This window comes from Neomonachus schauinslandi, chromosome 3 (genome assembly GCF_002201575.2).
Source record: "Neomonachus schauinslandi chromosome 3, ASM220157v2, whole genome shotgun sequence".
NCBI classification, from domain to species: Eukaryota; Metazoa; Chordata; class Mammalia; order Carnivora; family Phocidae; genus Neomonachus; species Neomonachus schauinslandi.
Genome location: NC_058405.1, coordinates 79,587,357 through 79,607,956, shown reverse-complemented (window position 1 = coordinate 79,607,956; position 20,600 = coordinate 79,587,357). Strand labels below are relative to the sequence as shown.

Sequence of the window (20,600 nt, the reverse complement as noted above, 5' to 3'; positions counted from 1 at the left end):
AGCGACGGTTGGCCGCGGGGAGCGGGGGGTGTAGGAGTGGCCCTCCTTCGAGGGTGCGGGGAGCTGGGGCCACGGGTTGCAGGACTGGCCGTCCCTCGGGGGCGCCGGGCGCCGGGCGCTGGGGGCTTGCCCGACCTGGTCCTGAAAGGGTGGGGCGGCCCGCGTCTCCTGGCCGCTCCGGGTGGGGAGGGGTTCGCTGGCAGAGCCCGCGCTCGGGGTGGGAGGCCACTCGGCCCGAGAACCGGGGTGTACTGGCCAGGCGCCCTAGGGAAAGGGACTGGGCGAGTGGGTCCGCAGCCCTTAGCGAGGCTTTCGAAGCGGGGGGGACTCGTTGGAATCAGTGTTAAGGACAGGTTGTGTTTTTGCCAGGACACATCCTCCTTTTTGTTCGGACACTGCCACCCTCTTATAGCCCTCCGGGTACCCGTGCACGGCCTTCTCCTAGAGAGCAGCCTGGAGGCACAGTGACTGTTGTTTTTTATTAATTAATGACCGTTTAGAGGAGTCAAAGAGGTTATTTTTATTAGTTACCTCCATCCTTTGACACCTCCTGCAGGGGAAGCAGAGCCGGCCTCCCTCTGCTAGCCTAGCGCGCCACGTAAGGACAAAGCTGGTGCCCTTCTTTCAGACAGGTCTCAGAATGCCCGGGGTAGGAGAGGGCCTGGTGCAGGGGCTGGTGGGTGGAAATGGTGGGAGCTGTTTAGGAACCCGGCTTCACAGGTTCAAACCTGTTCTACATCAGACAAGAGATGTATGACTTGCTTGTTTCACGAAATTGGTTGGTGATTAAATGTCTGCACCTAAACCATGCACTAGCTGTTGGGCCATCTTCTCTCATGCAACAGGACTAGTGGTGGTTCTTAAGGTGCCTCTTTAAGGTCCTAAAAAATGAACCTGGACTATAAAGCTCTACCTCCCGAAATATTTTGAGGAGAACAAGATTCTCAGAGAATTGCCCTGCCTCAGATAAGTTTAAAACACTTTGGGGTGGGCCCTGGAATGTCCTTGAACGTAAGGTTGGAGACACACAAAAACCTGTTTTAGGCTTTTTCGTTAGACAGACTGGCTGTCTTAATGTATCCTGTGCCTTGAATGTTCCCTCAGCCTTAAGGGTTTGGCTATCCTGCCCTCCTTTCTAGTCTCTCCATCTTTCCCCCCCCAAACAAATGCACCAGCCAGGCACATCTGTTTGCATAGTAACATAACTCAATTATAAAAGCAAGTTGTAAACCTCTTTGGGAATTATAAACAGTTTAAGCCTTTTTTTGCATTCCCATCACACTAGGTAAAGTACTTTGCACATAGTAGATGCTGCTCGGTGAGTATATGCATATTGATTGGCAAAGCCTGAGCAACATAGCAGATAATCCTGGAAATGGCTTTTGTTCCTAAAGAATGACTACCCACATTCCCACTCCTTACAGCTGCTCTGTGCAACATTGTGTTTGAACACTTATATTCTGGACCAAGGGAAGTTGTACCAGGACCCTTCCAGGAAAGAACTTTTGAACTCAAGTAGTTACAAAGAATGTGTCACATTTGCTCAGGTGCCCAAAAAGAGAACTATCTCAATTCTGTGCAAAAATACCTCTTTTCCTATTCGGGTTATCTATGGCTTTTCACTTTGCCTCTTAATATTTAATCCCACCCAATTTTCACTTATCCTGTTGCAGAAGAAATTTAATATGGATTATATAAATGTACAGACTTGTTGAGATGTTCATTGAAAACTGAAAGTTAAAGATTTTATGCTAATGAGAACCAAAGGCACCTAGAGTGTTGACTGGGTTGTTGACCTGTGTGACAAACATGGAAAAACTTTCTGAGCTGATTACAACCCTACTGTCCACTTAACAGTAGCACACAATTCTGAAAGCAAGGTTTTGCAGTTCTGGTTGTAATCAGTGACATGAAACTCATTTGATTAATATCTTCCCTCTGCATCTTAATGATGATTTCTAGAGGCCATAAATTTAATCCGCACAGAATGTGTAGAGTGTGGATCTTCCTTTGCAATACCAGGAGGTTTGAAAAGATGATGGTGAAGCACTCTTTTGAAAATCTATAAATTCTCTGGGTGAGTTCTCCTGCCTCTGCTTAGAGAACAAAGGCGACTCCAGCCCCCACTCCCCCATAATGGCCCCCCTCCCATACTCCTCCCTGTTGGCCGCTGGTGCAGACTAACAGTCTAAGGTGGAAATACAGCACGGGGACTCTTCCTTATAACTGACATAGTCCCAGACACCTGGAAGGGAGAGAACAGTGTGCTCCCTTTAAATGAAAACCAACATCTGTCTATTCATTCAACAAAAAAGCCTGTATCGAGTAGGCCTATATAAGGCTGAGGACATAGAGGAGACACTTCCCATCTCAAGAGTTTTCTAGTTTGATTTTTTTCAACCCTGTGTGCAAAGATCATGTGAGATGCTGTTGAAAGGATAATACAATACTATACAGGTTTCTGGGAATCAACTTTTGTGGGCCTTGGGTGAGCCCAGGAACTTTCATTTTTATCAATTATCTTGAGTATTGCTGATATAGGTGGTCTGAGAGCCATACTCGGAATCATGCTAGTTATGGATATTCTTTGCCTTTTGATATTTTAAAAGATAAGTGTTTTTATTTTTTCCCATGTATTTCTTTTTATTTCATTTCATTTCAATTCCAGTATAGTTAATATACAGTGTTAAATTAGTTTCAGGTGTGCAATATAGTGATTCAGCACTTCCATACATCAAACCTAGAAACAGACTCTTTCTTTAAAAAAATTATTTATTTATTTGAGAGAGAGAGAATGCAAGCAGGGGTGAAGGAGAGGAACAAGCAGTCTCCTTGCTGAGCTTGGAGCCTGCTATGGGTCTAGACACGGGGCTCAATCCCATGACCCTGAGATCATGGCCCTTAATGGACCCTTAATGGACTGAGCCGCCCAGGCACCCCTAGAAACAGACTCTTAACTACAGAGAATAAACTGATGGTTACCAGAGGGGAGGAGGGTAGGGGGATGGGTGAAATCGGGGATGGGATTAAGGAATGCGCTTGTGATTTTTAATTATGGTAAAATACATATAAACTCACCATTTTAACCATTTAAATTGTACAATGCATGGAGACATTTAGTTCATTCACAGTGTTGTGCAACCATCGCCACTGTTTAGTTCTATAACATTTACATCACCCAAAAGGAAACCCAGTACCCATTAAACAGTCACTCCCCATTTCCCAGCCCCTGGTTAACTACTAATCTACTTTCTTCTGTCTCTATGGATTTGCCTGTTCTGGATATTTCATATAAAGGGGGTCGTACAATATATGGCTTTTTGTGTCTGGCTTCCTTCATTTACGTTAATGTTTTCAAAGTCCATCCGTGTGTCAGTACTTCATTCCTTTTAATGGGTGTAGATACCACTTTTTATTTATCCATTCATCTGTTGGCAGACACTTCAGTTGTTTATACCTTATGGTTATTGCGAATAAACCTGCTATGAACATTCATGTGCAAGTTTTTGCGTGAACACTTGCTTTCAATTCTTTTGACTATAAACCAAAAAAGGAGAGGGACCTCCGGGTCATGTGGTCATTCTATGTTTAACTTGTTGAGGAACCACCCACTTCCCATTGTAGGAGCACCATCTTACAATCCCACCACCAATGTCTGAGGGTGTCACTTTCTCCACATCCTCACCAACACTTTTTATTTTCCTTTTTCTTTTTTTAAGTTACAGCCAGGATATGGATGTTATGGGATTATCTCATTGTGGTTTTGCCTTCCTTTTCCCTGATGTCTAATGACACCGAGCATCCTTTCATATGCTTGTTGGCCATTTGTTTTTTTGTTTGTTTGTTTGTTTTTTTAAAGATTTTATTTATTTGACAGAGAGAGACACAGTGAGAGAGGGAACACAAGCAGGGGCAGAGGGAGAGGGAGAACAGGCTTCCCGCGGAGCAGGGAGCCCGATGCGGGGCTCGATCCCAGGACTCTGGGATCATGACCTGAGCCGAAGGCAGACGCTTAACGACTGAGCCACCCAGGCGCCCCGCTTGTTGGCCATTTGTATATCACTGGAGAAATGTCTGTTCGATTATGAATATTTTAATGTGGCAAAGGGATTTACAAATACTATCTCAACAAATACAGAGTTCCGACAATGTGCAAAATGTAGGTTGCTGCCCAACTCTGGCAGTTCTGTGTTCCCTGTGGATCTTGCTGTGATGAGGCAAGGACTTCTTTTTGGAGGATGAAATGTATGCCTGTGATGGCTAGTGAAATTGGGAAGGGGTGCAGCAATGGTCTCACCATGAAGCAATCATCAAAAACCATGCCTACCTGTCCTTACTCTTTCTGGCTGTCGGCATCAGAAGCACTGTGGCTTGCCTGAGATACTGGTTCCTACTCTGCAGTTGTTCTCTAATATTCCATGTTGCCCTTCAGATAGATGAATTGAAAGGGCTCCTTGTGGTTTTGGTCCTTTTATTTTTTTTATAATAAACTTTTTATTTTAACACAGTTTTGGATTTACAGAAAAATTGCAAAGAGAGTACAGAGTTACCACCTACCCGGCACTGAGTTTCCCCTAATATTAAAGTCTGACAGTCTTATGATACATTTGTTACAATTAGTGAACAAATATCAATACATTATTACTCATGAAAGTCCATACTTTATTCGGGTTTCCTTAGTTTTTACCTAATGTCATTTTTCTACTCCAGGATGTAGGAAGGCATATTACTTTAGTCATCATGTCTCCTTAGGCTTCTCTTGGCTGTGACAGTTTCTCTGACTTTCCTTGTTTTTGATGACCTTGCTGATTTGGAAGAATACTGGTCAGGTATTTAGCAGAATGTCCCTCAACTGAAGTTTGTCTGATATTTTCTCATGATTAGATGGGGGTTATTAGTTTTGGGGAGGAAGACCACAGAGGGGATTGCCATTTTCATTATGTCATATCAAAGGCACATGTTCTAATCAACATGATTTATCACTTGGGATGTTAAGCTTGATCGTCTGGGTGGGGTAGTGTTTGTCAGGTTTTGCCACTGCAAAATTACTGCCCCCTTCCATACTGTACTCCTTGGAAGGAATCACTGCACAGCTCACACTTAATGGGTGGGGACTTATGCTCTACCTCTTTGAAGCTGGAGTAGCTATATAATTATCTCTTATTCTTCTGTATGGAAAATTTGTCCCTTCTTCCCAATTTACTCATTTGGTCAACGTTTGTTTATATTACCATGGATTCATGGATATTTATTTTATACTTTGGATTATAATCCATAAATACTACCTTGTTTATTTTGTTGTTCAAATCATTTCAGCTTTGTTCATTAGGATCTCTTTCATTTGGTTCCTGTTTCTCTTCTGATATATACTCATCATTGTGGGGTTTTTTTTAAAATGCTTTCTTTCTGGCACTGCAAGATGCTGTTATTGTATATTCTCTGGCCCATCCCTAGGATCAACCATTTCTCCAAGGAGCCCTGCTTCTGTTAACTGGAGAGCTCAGTGTCTGTGATCATGCTTGCTTGTTTGTTCTGTCTCTTCTCCTCAGTTGTGGGCTCCCTGAGGGCAGGAGCTTGGCTGTGTTGTTCATCAGTTTGTGTACCTGTAAAGCACTAGTGCTGTGCCTGATATATTCTGGAGGCTCAGCAAGCATTTGTTAAATAAATGAATAAGTTCAAGGAGTATTTGTTGGGTAGATTAATTGAAAATACTAGGAGAAGAGTCTGGTGGGTGAAAATTTGAGGAAAAAAGTAGTCCCAACATATGATCAGTGAGGTACCTGTGTACTTGATAGAGTGGAAGCTCTGCAGGAAGAATGGGACATTGTGCTGACCCTCAAAACAGTTAGAATCTAACAGGGAGCTGTGACACTTGCTGTTAGAGGGAAAGGGGCCTATTGTTCCCCCAGCCAGGGGTGATAGGCATCCTCAGTGCAGTACATCTCCAGAGTGCAGCATCGGGGTCTTCGCTCTACAGAACCAGAAACCATGTTGTGAGGTTATCAGACTTGGAAGAGATGGATTCAAAGGCCACAGTCCAATGTAACTATTTTCTGGTGGAGTGCCAAGGGGTACTCGGTGGGAAGGTTCCCCTGGGAGACCCATCCATTCCCACACACCACCTTCTGGTACCCTGCAATTAGGACCAGAACAGGTGGATCCTTTAAGGATTATTTCCATCAAGTAGTGGAAGCCTGATAAATCGACCTCCGTAAAGTATCTGGCCTGCCATCTAGAGACAGGATCATTTCCCAAAGAAGTGCTGGATTCTTGGTCTTTGACTTTTTGCTTTCTAAACTTCTGCAGAATATACTTCTTATTTAAGCACCTCTTTACTTCTCATGTCGTATAAAAATATACCTAGTGGGGATATAATTTTCTTCGAATACACATACCCAGACTGTTTTCCTTCTTTTATCTTCTTTTCTGTTGTTGTTATTTGCTTTTAACAAACTTTAGTATTTCCAGGTTTTCTTTAGCAACTTATTAGTAATTTCTTAGATTGAGATATTTCTGTGACAGATCAGTACTAATTTTGGGTTGACATGTTCATGACCTTAAATGCGCATCCTGGGTGACTTATTATAACCCTCTTAGTTCTGGCCACAAAAAAATATATATTGGAACTACGTATAATAACTATCACATATAATGTAATGTCACACAGAATATTATTTCACAATGTAAGACATACAACGTATACAGAAGCCAAATTCTGTTCTTCAGGGGATCAGAATGGGGAGAGCTCAGTGAGGGTGAAAAGCTTTGGGCAGAGCTTCATGGCCTGGGCAGGGGGGCACAGAGCACTTGGGACAGTCTGCGGGCAAGCATGTGTGTGTGGCAGCAGGGATGAATGTGGTGTGTTCATGTGATGGCAGGTGGGGGCAGGGCCTGGCTGGCCTGGCTGGAGTGGAGTGCTTGTGTTGGGAATATGTGGACATAGTGGTCAGGCAGGGCCAAAGTGCACGCCAGGGGTTATCAGTCAGGAAGAAGAATTTAAACTAGCTCTGAAATGAGGAAGAAGGAGCACAATGCCACTTGATGTGAACTGAATCTGGCAATTTTAATGAAGTGCACGTTTATGAGTTGGTGTGATGTGAAATAATTGCAAGAAAGGTCAAAGAGGTGCATATGGTGTGATTGTAATTTGGGGCACCATCAATATGAGTTTGGTGTTTCAGTGAGGGGGATGCTTCTTCCCTCTTTTCTAAGCTGCTGATCTCACCCAGTGGGAGCTGACACATTTCTTTACAGGAGACATTTACAAACTGTAAACAGAATGAGCAGGCAGTGGGTTTTTATCAGGGGAGAAGTCAACCAGAGGCCAAATGACTCTTAGCCAGGTGCTGTCTGGATGGGGGACAGACTGAAGGTCTGCTAAGTGGAGAAACACTGGTAACATAATCACCATTGGGGAGGGAAAAAGCTGAGTCCAGAGGGTCAGTTTTGAACTTGAGTGATCTAGAGAATCATATTTCTCTTCCATTGACAAAAAGAGATGTTGGCAAAGGAAGCTGCCTTGGGAGTGAGTGATGTCTGGTGATGCTGACTGTGGGGTGTTGGTGAAACGTTATAGGTAAAGTGTGGCTGAATGTCAGGAGTGAAACCCTAGATCTGGGAATTCAGTCTTGTTTTGGACTCCCTGTTTACTGTTCACTCTGTCTATTCAGTATTTTCCAAACCGTCCTGCACTTTTTCCAGCTGAGGTCAAAATCCTATCCATCTTTCATGGACTTGCTTTTCCACAATTGTTCTTTGAACCTTGTTTCCCCCCATTTACTCCTGGAGAGGGATCTTCCCTCATGTACTCTCCCCAGTCCCTCAGCCCTGCTCCTATGCTCCATGTGCAGCCCTCCCTCTGTTACAGTTGCATATGCACCTCTTTGACCTCTCTTGCAATTATTTCCTTAATTGTTAACACATTTCAGGACAGAACCCAGGCCTTAACTTATCTTTGTATCATTGCCCCTTCTCCACCCTTAGTACCACCCACCTAATGCACAAACCATGCCTGCTTCTTCTGTATAATTGTTGGAGTAAATCAATCAAGTTAAAGTGGAATTGAGTCAGTATATGGTCGCAGCTTGAAAGAGGGAATTCTTTAAAAGAAGGAGTTGGATGGGAGAAAAGGTGGAGGTGTAAACGCTGAGAGTGCAGGAAAGTGGAATGGGAGCCAGTAACAGGAGAGAAAATATGGAAATGGAGAGACAGAAGGCTAGCCCAAGAAGGGGAAGAGTGTAGTAGTGTGGCTGACTGGGTGGGGATAGAGTATTCAGGAGGTGTTGTATTAATCAGTATTCTCCAAGGAAACAGAACCAATAGTGTGTGTGTGTGTGTATACACACACACACACACACACACACATATATATATATACATAAGTTTATTTTAGGAATTGGTTCACATGATTATGGGGGCTGGCAAGTCCAAAATCTTCAAGGCAGTCCAGCAGGCTGGAGACCCACGGGAGAGTTGATATTGCAGCTTGAGTCTGAAGGCAATCTGGAGACAGATTTCTCTCTTCTTTGGGGGACACCAGTCTTTTCGAGAAGACCTTCAACTGATTGGATTAGGAGACCCACTGACATTATGGAGGGTAATCTGCTTTACTCAGTCTATGATTTAACTGTTAAACACATCTAAATAATATGTTAACAGAACATTTATATTCATGTTTGGGGGACCTGGGTGGCTCAGTCAGTTAAGCATCTGACTTCGGCTCAGGTCATGATCTCAGGGTTCTGGGATCGAGCCCTGTGTCAGGAATCCCCATTCAGCAGGGAATCTGCTTGTCCCTCTGCCCCTCCCCCTGCTTGTGCTCTCTCTCTCTTTCAAATAAATAAATAAAATCTTAAAAAGCAAAAACAAAAAACCATTTAGATTCATGTTTGCCCAAACACCTAGGCCCTGTAGTCTAGCCCAGCTGATGGATAAAATTAACTATCACAGGTGGTTCAGTCTTCTTCCCAGCAGATGAATCCTACCAAAGGGAGCAAAGCTTTAGGGCCACCACAGTAGACAAGGTCACTTCTCATTCAAGGGCTAACAGTGGAGCTGAGGAGCCCGCCAGTGGACAGGCAAGTGCAGTACAGCACTGCAGGCTGTGATAAGAGTGGTCAAAGGCAACAAGCACCATAAACAGGCCAAGAACATGGGAACAAAGCAGAGGCTTCTGAATACAGAGGAGACTTGTTAAGACCCTAATTTAATGTGTGCTATAAAGTCAAAAGAAACCACCACAAAAAGTTAACAATTATTTGTTATCCTGTCTGAGGTGATTTTACAAGTAATCTTACCCCCCTCCCCATGAATATGTGATATATTGATTGCAAGAAAAATAAAGATTAAAAAATAAACTAGAAGAGACTAGGGATATTGGAAGGTATGCCTTTCTTCCTTCTTTCTGTAAAAATAATGAAGACTATGTTGGAGACATTTTTCTAGGAGCGTGCTCTTTGGGAAAGAAGAAATCGCCTGCTGATAAGGTGTTGAATTAACTACAAATGCATCCTTCTGGAGCAATGAACTTCTTATATGGAGTTTTGTTTGTTTACTTCTTTTCCATGACCATTCTGCAAAATGTAAGTCTCCTGACATGACATAACCGTTGCAGTCCAGGTGTGTTACCAGGTGAAGGTTTCTGGGCCAGGGCCTGAGGTGAATGTAGTGTAATGCCAGTTTTTTGAGTTGAGGGCATGGAGATAGGAGTTAAGGAATTTGCCATGGGATATTAGAAAGCAACACGAGTAAATTCACATTAACTGTGACAGTGAAATAAAAGCAGACAATTTATTTTAAGTCTACTCCCAACTCTCCCTAGTAGTTTCCAAGTGGGCTTTTTCAATAATCTCAAGCTTTTTGTAGTGTGGTTTGTCCACACAGGTTCCATCACTTGGGGACAGGAGTACCTGGCTCTGGGGTTCCTAACTCAGCTTGCAGCAAATTGGAACACATTTTCAGCTGAGCTTGGGTATTGCTTCAGAGAAAACACTCTGAGTGCTGGGTGGGATGAGAGGAAATGCAAGAGGATGGAAAAGAAGGCCCCACGAAGAGTGAAGAGGAGCCTCCGGATCTCTCAGCTTTCCTGCTTCCTAAAAGTTCCAGCAATAGCAATGCGGTCCCTCTCTGCTTCCCAGCCAAATCCAGCCATACTCCACGGATTATAATATAATAATAATGTTTTTATCACTTGTTAATAAATATCATGGAACAGGCATCATCCCTACCTTCCAACAGTCCCACAAAGCAGGTAATACTGTCCCTAGGGAGACACTTGTGACTTAAGAGGTCTCCCAGCTAGGTGCCAGAGCTAAGATTCAGACTGAGTATCATTCAGTCTCCAACTTCATAATTGTTCCCTACAGGCTGCTACCTTTGAATGCGCCCTCCTGGAAGCTCCCATTAGCCTCCACTCATCTGCTCTCTCTTGCCTCTAATTGAACCTCTCCCTCAACGCTGTATTTCACCACTTCTCCAATGGTGATTTTCACTTCCCTTCAGCTTTTCTGCGCATGGCTGTGGCGTGAGCTGTCAGCTGGCTAGTCAGGCTTCTGAGTTGCTCTCTATGCTATCCTGGCTTTGGAAGACCTAACTACAGCCACAGCCCCAGCTTTTACTTGTTAATGAATCCTGGACAAGTGAACTTGCCATCTTAAAAATGTGAAGATGAAATGTGGTAACAGGTGAAAGTTCCTGACAGGACCTGGCACCTGGGCAGGTGCTCAGTGAAAGCTGATTTCTCCCCTTCCCTCTCTTTGTCCTTCTCCATTTTATTCTCTTACTCTTTCCTCTTCAGTAAAGTGGGGATGTTTTAGCATCTCAGTATTGTTGGGATCTTAAATGAGACCATGTGTATGAAAGGACAAGCACAGTGCCTGGAATGTAGTAACTTCTCAATCTTTGCCCCATGCCTTTTTTTTATTTTAATTTTTTTTATTATGTTATGTTAATCACCATACATTACATCATTAGTTTTTGATGTAGTGTTCCATGATTCATTATTTGCGTATAACACCCGCCCCATGCCATTTTGATACGACATTTCTCCCTCAACAAAAAAATGTCAACAGTTGACAATCTACTTTGGTGTCACATTCCCCTGCCCTTGCCTGGTTCTCTCTCGTCTTGCCAGGTTGTAATCTGATGGTGTTGTTGCAATGTGAATTTGGGGCAACAGCAGCTAATCTCAGCTGGGATGGTGCTTGTTTGAGGTTTGGCGGCCCCATTTGTTTCTGGGCTCCCTGTTGTGTCAGTCAGTACCTGGGCTCTTTGGAACTGGCTTTCTGGAGTGCTCCCACCTCCTGTTCTCAGAAGTGTCCAGGTTTTCTGTTTGAGCTTGAAGACATTGCAGGGAGACTTTAGAATGTCCTGAGGAACATTTGAGGAGAAGCTGGGGAAAAAACTTGTGGCTCAAAGCTGCTGCATGGGTTTATTTTGCCCTTGTTTATTGAAACATATTTCTCAGAATCTCTTTATTCCTTCTATTTCATTTAGATTTGGCTGATTTAAAACAGCGTATCTGTCACCTTTAAGATTTAGGTGGTTTAATAGTCTGGAGAACTTCTCCTGTCACAGTTAATCCTGCCTAGCTCATCCTGTTTTGTTCCTAGTTACTTCTACTACTTAGGATGAAATAATTCAATTTGAGAAATGAAATGTGGAAAGAATAAAGCAGCTTTTAGGGAAATAAAGAATAAAGGGGCAGCTCCTATGTGGAAGTAAGGTAGAAAGTTGGCCCATTCTTACTTGGTTGGGTCTTTATTGTATCACTTTATTTATTTAGCAGTATTATAAATTATTATAAATGACCCTATTTCCTAATGTAAATATACAGAAAAGCCTTATCAGTTTGGCCTAATCCTTCTTCTTTCTTCCCATTCTGAATTAGTGGGAAGTTTCTAAAGTACTTAGAAAGAGATACAGCCATTGCTTTTAAGAATATATTGAAAAATAGGACTAAACAAAAATGTATTGCCTAACAGAAGTTCTTAGGAAATTGATGTAAACATTTCTATCACCATCGTTTTTATGCACATAGATGCTTTTATAAGATTTTAGGTTTGTTCTCCAGTTTAGTACTTCTCCAAAGAGAAGTTTTATACTGTTAATTTGATAGCAAATTTTTTTCTCTAAAGTAGTGAAAAAGTAAAATTTTAATTTATTTTGAAGTTCTATGAGTTAAATTATTTTGAATTAGTGCAAAGTTTCACCCCCACAGCATTGTGTTCCCTCTCTGTACTGGATGACCCATGGTTTTGTATTCTATTCTAATATGTATGCTCTTCTATTCATGCTAATTACTGAAAGGTGACAATACTTTTGTGCCCGATATTGGGCAGCATTGAACTGCTTTTGCAACCCAGGCCATGGGACTACACCTCTTCTTGGATCCGGTCAGCAGCTCATCCCTTTCTTCTCGGATGCAACTACCAGGAAAGAAAATCTTCTAATTGACTTGATACTAGAATATTAAAAGAAGTACAGACTCACACGATGTTTCAGCTCTCTTTTTCTCTGTGGGAAAGTTGGGGAGAACAAACTTTGGGAAGATACAAGGAAACTGGAAAAGGTTTATTGTTGCATAGCCAGTTTACCATATTCTATGTTCCATAACTAGGAACAAAACGGGATGAGCTAGGCGGCCATGAGGTTGGCTATAATTTTATGAAAGGATTAGGCTAAAACTCTAAGTAGGGTTGATTCTCTTCCTCACTAAAAGCTCTTCCTTCGTCTGTTTTCTCCTTTCCTACTAATCCCACGTGCATGGTCTCTAGAAATTGGAGGTCTCACATGGGCAAATCTCCTGGGTGTCCAGAAGAGGCTGGACATTTGGGTATGGGGTGCAGGTTGGCTATACTATCTCACCCAGTAGTGCTTCATAAATGTTCACTGAATCTATGAAATATATAAAAGGTTCAATGAAAGTCCTTTGGAGACTTCTGGTTTCTGGTCCAACATGTAGAGATCTTGGAAGTCATCACTCTTATTCTGACAACAAGAGAAAAGTTAAACAAACTAAAAATCAACAACTCCTCTTAGATCCATCAGAGAGTTGAGGTCACAGAGAAACTGCTGTTCCCAAACTGGAGAGGGAAGCAGACAGAGAATCATAGCTTTCCAAGAGCAGAAGTTTGCTGCTAGAGCCAATACTGTTCCTTTTATCCAATACATCATGGCTGGTTTTCAACAAAAAATTGTAAGATATGCTAAAAGGCACAAAAGACAGTATGAGATTCAAAGCAACTATCAGAACCAGACTCAGATATGGCAGAGATTTGGAATTATCAGACTAAGAATTTAAAATAACTGATTAATATGCTAAGGGTTCTGCTGGAAAGTGGACAACATGCAAAAACAGATGGGCAATGTGAGCAGAGAAATGGAAACTCTAAGAAAGAAATAAAATACAATTCTAGAGATCAAAAGCACTGCAAGTGAAACAGAGAATGCCTTTGATGGGTGCATAATTAGATTGGTCATGGCTCATGAAGGAATCAGGAAGCTTAAAGATATGTCAGTAGAAACTTCCCAAACAAAAAAAAAAAAAAAAAAGGAGAAAAAAAAAAAAGAAAATTAAAGGAAAGAGCAGAATATGCAAGAACTATAGAATAATTATAAAAATTGTACCATATGTGTAACAGGAATACTAGAAGGAGAAGAAAGAGAAAGGAAAAGAAGAAATATTTGAAGTAATAATGACTGAGAATTTCTCAAAATTAATGATAGAGATTAAATCACAGATGCAGGAAGCTTAGAGAATACAAAGCAGGATACGTATTTAAAAATCTACATCTAGGCATATTGTATTCAAATTGCAGAAAATCAATGAAAAGGGAAAATCTTTATTGAAGCCAGAGGAAATATACCCACCTCATTTATAGAGGAATGAAGATAAGAATTACATCAGATATCTCTTGTGAAACAATGCAGGTAATAAGAGGGTAGAGTGAAATAAAGTGTTAAAAAAAAAAACAAAACACCTTACCAACCTGGGATTCTCTATCAGCTAAATTCTTCAAAAGCAAAGGAAAAATACAAATACTTCCTGATTCCATTTTATGAGGCACCTAGAGTAGTCAGATTAATAGAGATAGAAAGTGGAATGGTGGTTGCCAGGAGGTGGGTGGAGGAAGACTGGGGAGTTATTGTTTAATGGGTATGGAGTTTCAGTTTGGGAAGATGAAACAATTTATGAATATGGATGGGGGAGAAGAGAATGACTGAGCTACCATATGAATATACTGAATGCCACTGAAATGTACACTTTAAAATGTTTAAATTATAAATTTTATATCATGTATTTTATCACAATGAAAAATAAAAATATTTTAAAGTGGAGGGAAAAAGAACAAAACAAAGTAAAAGAAATAAAGACTTCCTCAAACAAAAATTGAGAGAATTTGTCAACAGATCTTCTTTGCAAGAAATGTTAAAAGAAATTCTTCACAGAGAAGGAAGATGATATAGACCAGAACCCTGGATCTACATAAAGAATGGAAGAGCATTACAGAAGACATAAATGAGGGTAAAAGGCAAAAATGAGGGTAAAATATGATCTTTTATTTTTATTATTCTTAATTGATCTAACAGAAAAGAGTTTGATCAAAACAATAATTGCAACAATTGTTCAGTTATGTATAAGTGAAATGTGTAACAACTCTTGTAATACTCTGATATGATGATCTGATGATAATGTGTAATACTCTGATATGAGGTATGTAAACTATCCATGAAGTGGATATTTGAAATGGTCATTTGAAAGTTTACTTATATTAGTTGAAATTGTATTTGCACACCTAAGAGCAATCACTAAAAAAAAGCAAAAAAAAAAAAAGTAGTATAGTTGATATGCTGAAGAGAAAAGGTGTAATCATATAAAATGCTCAATTAAAGCCAGAGAAGACAGATAATCCAGTTCATGCTGGAGCCTGGGGAAGGAAGCATCCCTGTTGGATCAGGCCTCTCTGCAGGACTCTGAGGAAAAGCTACCACCAGGTAGACACCGTCTGTCACCATGGGTAAAGGAGACCCCAACGAGCCATGGGGCAAGATGTCCTCATACTCCTTCTTCGTGCAGACCTGCCAAGAGCACAAAAAGAAACACCCAGACTCTTCCGTCAATTTCGCTGAATTCTCCAAGAAATGTTCAGAGAGATGGAAGACGATGTTTGCAAAGGAAAAGTCGAAATTTGAAGATATGGCAAAAAGTGACAAAGCTTGCTATGACAGGGAGATGAAAAATTATGTTCCTCCCAAAGGTGACAGGAAGGGAAAGAAAAAAGATCCCAATGCTCCTAAAAGGCGTCCATCTGCTTTCTTCCTGTTTTGCTCTGAACATCACCCGAAGATAAAAAGTGAACACCCTGGTTTATCCATTGGGGATGCTGCAAAGAAAATTGGGTGAGATATGGTCTGAACAGTTAGCGGAAGATAAACAACCATATGAACAGAAAGCAGCTAAGCTAAAGGAGAAATATGAAAAGGATATTGCTGCATTATCACACCAAGGGCAAAAGTGAAGCGGGAAAGAAGGGTCCTGGCAGGCCAACAGGTTCAAAGAAAAGAATGAACCAGAGGATAAGCAGGAAGAGGAAGAGGAGGAAGAAGATGAAGATGATGAGGAAGAGGAGGAGAAGAATAAATGGCTATCCTGTAATGATATGTGTGGAGTGTGCATGTGTGCTCAGGCAATTATTTTGCTAAGAATGTGAATTCAAGTGCAGCTCAATATTAGGTTCAATAAAAAACTGTATAGATTTTTGTGTAGCTGATAAGATCCTTTGTAGAGAAAATACTTTTTTTAAAAATGCAGGTTGTAGCTTTTTGAGGGGCTACTACATAACAGTTAGATTTTAAACCTTCTGATGTTGAATGTTTCTAAATATTTAATGGTTCCCTTAATTTCTTGACTTGTGTATTGTAGCACAGCAAACTTGTAGGAATTAGTATCAATAGTAAATTTTGGGTTTTTTAGAATGTTGTATTTTGTTTTTTAAAAAAAATTGGGGGAGGAGCAGGATGGCAGAGGAGTAGGAGACCTAAATTTCATCTGGTCCCAGGAATTCAGCTGGATAGGGATCAAACCATTCTGAACACCTACGAACTCAACAGGAGGTCAAAGAAAAGAATAGCAGCAACTCTCTGAACAGAAAAGCGACCACTTTCTGGAAGGTAGGACATGCGGAGAAGTGAATCCGAGGTGATATTCTGGAGGATAGACAGTGGGGGAGGGGGCCTCCGTCAGCCGCTACCCACAAGTGATAGAGCCGCGGAGCACAAAATCGGAACTTTTAGAAGTTGGCTCCGCTGAGGGACGTCACTCCAGTGGCTAAGCGGGGGGTGGAACCCTTGCTGGGACAGTGTGGTCTCATGACCCTCGGGGTCACAGAAAGACTGGGCGTGCCTGAGTGCGGCAGAGCTCCCAGGTATCGGAGCAGGGAAGCCGGCTGCAGAGATGGAGCCGAGGTGCAGGCTCTCAGGTCGGGGTTGCCATAAACCGTGATCTGCGGCACAGTCAGGCCACTGCTCCTCCAGCAGGGACCCAACAAGTGGCAGATCCAGGGAGACTCTCCTTCTTCCCCTGGGGAGGAGTGGCGCGGGAGTGCACCACAGGGATCTGCTGGGTTTGGAGACTCCACACTGAGTTGGGTGCCAGAGACAGAAATGCTGGGTCATAGGCCGGGTGAGCATGGAGAGTGGCCAGAGACTGGGGAGATGGGAGTGATTGCTTTTCTCTGGGGGCTCACTGAGGAGCGGGCCCCGAGTTCTCGGCTCCTCCGGGGTGGAGATTGGGAGGCCGCCATTTTCACTCTTGGCCTCCAAAGCTGAACGGAAAGCTTGCAGGGAACAAAAGCTCCCGAGAGCAAACCTGAGCAGATTACTTAGCCCGGACCGGCAAGGGCGGGGCAATTCCACCTCCAGCAAAGACATTTGGGAACCATGGCAACAGGCCCCTCCCCCAGAAAATCAGCAAGAACAGCCAGCCAAGACCAAGTTTACCCATCAATGAGAACGGCAGAACTCCAGAGCTAGGGGAATACTGCACATAGAATTCATGGCTTTTTTCCCATGATTCTTAAGTCTTTCAAAGTTAATTTTTTTAATTTTCTTTTTTTTCTTCTTCTATTTTTTTTAATTTTTCTTTTTCCCTTTTTCAACCAATATCTTATCAAACCCTTTTTTTAAAAACCTTTTTTATTTTTCATTTTTAGAGTCATATTCTATCCCTTCATTGTAGTTAACCCTATTTTTGGTATATATATAAGTTGTTCTCTCTTTAAAATTTTGGGATATAGTTTCTTCTAACAGACCAAAATATACTCTAAATCTCTAGTGTATGGCTTTGTTCTAGTCTCCTGCCTGATCACATTCTCTCCCCCTCCTTTTTTAAAATTTCTCCTCTTTATTTTTTCAACCAACTTCTTATCAATTCCTTTTATAAAATCTTATTATTGTCATCTTTACAATCATATTCTATCCCTTCATTGTATTTACCCTTATTTTAGTACATATATAAGTTTTTCTTTCTTTAAAATTTTGGGAGGCACTTTCTTCTAACAGACCAAAATACGCCCAAAATCTAGTGCGTGGCACTGATCTATTCACCAGCCTGATCATATTTGATCATATTCTTTTTTTTTTCTTTTTCTTTGTCTTTTCTTTCTTTTGTTTTTGTTTTTTTCTTTTTTCTTTCTTTCCCTTTCTTTTTCCCTGGTTTCAGGTCTCTTCTGATTTGTTTAGTGTATATTTTTCTGGGGTTGTTGTTACCCTGTTAGCATTTTGTTCTCTCATTCATCTGTTCTCCTCTGGACAAAATGACAAGAGGGAAAAACTCACCTCAGAAAAAAAAACAAGAGGCAGTACTGACTGCCAGGGACCTAATCAATACGGACATTAGTAACTTGTCGGAACTAGAGTCCAGAATGACAATTTTAAAGATACTAGCTGGGCTTGAAAAAAGCATGGAAGATATTAGAGAAACCCTTTCTGGAGAAATAAAAGAACTAAAATCTAAACAAGTCGAAATCAAAAAGGCTATTAATGAGGTGCAATAAAAAATGGAGGCTCTAACTGCTAGGATAAATGAGGCAGAAGAGACAATTAGTGATATAGAAGACCAAACGATGGAGAATAAAGAAGCTGAGAAAAAAGAGATAAACAACTACTGGATCACGAGGGCAGAATTTGAGAGATAAGTGATACCATAAGATGAAACAATATGAAATAATTGGGATCCCAGAAGAAGAAGAAGAAAGAGAGAGAGGTAGAAGGTATATTGGAGCAAATTATAGCAGAGAACTTCCCTAATTTGGGGAAGGAGACAGGCATCAAAATCCAGGAGGCACAGAGAACCCCCCTCAAAATCAATAAAAATAGATCTAATAGTATCTAATATCTAATAGTAAAACTTACAAGTCTCAGAGACAGAGAAAATCCTGAAAGCAGCTTGGGACAAGAGGTCTGTAACCTACAATGGTAGAAACATTAGATTGGCAAAAGACCTATCCAAAGAGACCCGGCAGGCCAGAGAGGACTGGCATGATATATTTAGAGCACTAAATGAGAAAAGTATGCAGCCAAGAATACTATATCCAGCCAGGCTGTCACTGAAAATAGAAGGACAGATAAAAAGCTTCCAGGACAAACAAAAACTAAAAGAATTTGCAAACACGAAACCAACCCTACAGGAAATATTGAAAGGGGTCCTCTAAGCAAAGAGAGAGCCTAAAAGTAACACAGACCAGAAAGGAACACAGACAATATACAGTAACAATCACCTTACAGGCTATACAATGGCACTAAATTCCTATCTTTCAATAGTTATCCTGAATGTAAATGGGTTAAATGCCCCAATCAAAAGACACAGGCTATCAGATTGGATAAAAAAACAAGACCCATAGGTATGCTGTCTGCAAGAGACTCATTTTAGACCCAAAGACACCTCGAGATTGAAAGAGAGGGGGTGGAAAACCATTTACCATGCTAACGAACACCAAAAGAAAGCTGGGGTGGCAATCCTTATATCAGACAAATTAGATTTTAAACAAAAACTATAATAAGAGATGAGGAAGGACACTATATCCTACTTAAAGGGTCTATCCAACAAGATCTAACAGTTGTAAATATCTATGCCCCTAACATGGGAGCAGCCAATTATATAAGCCAATTAATAACAAAATCAAAGAAACACATTGACAACAATACAATAATAGTGGGGGACTTTAACACCCCCCTCACTGAAAAGAACAGATCATCTAAGCAAAAAATCAACAAGGAAATAAAGACTTTAAATGACACACTGGACCAAATGGACTTCACAGGTATATTCAGAACATTCCATTGCAAAGCAACAGAATACACATTCTTCTCTAGTGCCCATGGAACATTCTCCAGAATAGATCAAATCCTAGGTCACAAATCAGGTCTCAACCGGTACCAAAAGATTGGGATCATTCCCTGCATATTTTTGGACCATAGTGCTTTGAAACTAGAACTCAATCACAAGAGGAAAGTCGGAAAGAACTCAAATACATGGAGGTTAAAGAGCATCCTACTAAAGAATGAATGGGTCAACCAGGAATTTAAAGAAGAATTAAAAAAATTCATGGAAACAAATGAAAATGAAAACACAACTGTTCAAAGTCTTTGGGATGCAGCAAAGGCAGTCCTAAGAGGAAAGTATATAGCAATACAAGCCTTTCTCAAGAAACAAGAAAGGTCTCAAATACACAACCTAACCCTACACCTAAAGGAGCTGGAGAAAGAACAGCAAATAAAGCCTAAACCCAGCAGGAGAAGAGAAATAATAAAGATCAGAGCAGAAATCAATGAAATAGAAACCAAAAGAACAGAAGAGATCAACGAAACTAGGAGCTTGTTTTTTGAAAGAATTAATAAGATTGGACTGTGTCCCCGCCTCACCAGGAAACTACTAAAGTTCCTGTGGAAGTAAAGTAGAATTTCATAAGAACATAATGGATGGAGAAGAGAAAACCTATGGTGGCTGTGAAGGCCCTGATGCCATGTATGTCAAATTGATATCTTCGGATGGTCATGAATTTATTGTAAAAAGAGAACATGCACTAACATCTGGAACAATAAAAGCCATGTTGAGTGGCCCAGGTCAGTTTGCAAAGAACGAAACTAATGAAGTCAATTTTAGAGAGATTCCTTCACATGTGCTATCAAAAGTATGCATGTATTTTACCTACAAGGTTTGCTACACTAACAGCTCCACAGAGATTCCTGAATTCCCAATTGCACCTGAAATTGCACTGGAACTGCTGATGGCTGCGAACTTCCTAGATTGTTAAATAAAATAAATTATAATAAACTGTTAACTTTTTTCAGTATTTAATACCTGTAGTTGAGTTAGTAAATTTTTATATATAGCATGTTGCCTGTGTGCAGTTGAACTTTAAAGTTCACTGCAAAGCAGATTATCTTCTGTTCTTTTGCATAGCAATCAGAGTTGAAATTTGTTTGCTACATCAACAAATTAAGGATATTTTCACAAATTGAGAAATAAACAAATACACCAATTCGTAGGTGGTTTTGCCTTATCCTTTGGATGGGATTTTTAAAATTAGAGCAGTGGTGAT

General features: G+C 41.1%; 1 protein-coding gene and 1 pseudogene across 1 annotated transcript; both read left to right on the top strand.

Annotated features, from left to right (window-relative positions):
• The first annotated feature begins 15,013 nt into the window (after positions 1 to 15,013).
• On the top strand, positions 15,014 to 15,710 carry LOC110570199 (annotated as a pseudogene).
• A 4,219-nt stretch (positions 15,711 to 19,929) lies between these two features.
• Positions 19,930 to 20,356, top strand: LOC110570235 (elongin-C-like). Its single transcript, XM_044913229.1, has one exon. The coding sequence runs from the start codon at positions 19,974 to 19,976 to the stop codon at positions 20,310 to 20,312; it is 339 nt and encodes a 112-aa protein (XP_044769164.1). The 5' UTR covers positions 19,930 to 19,973; the 3' UTR covers positions 20,313 to 20,356.
• Positions 20,357 to 20,600: the final 244 nt, after the last annotated feature.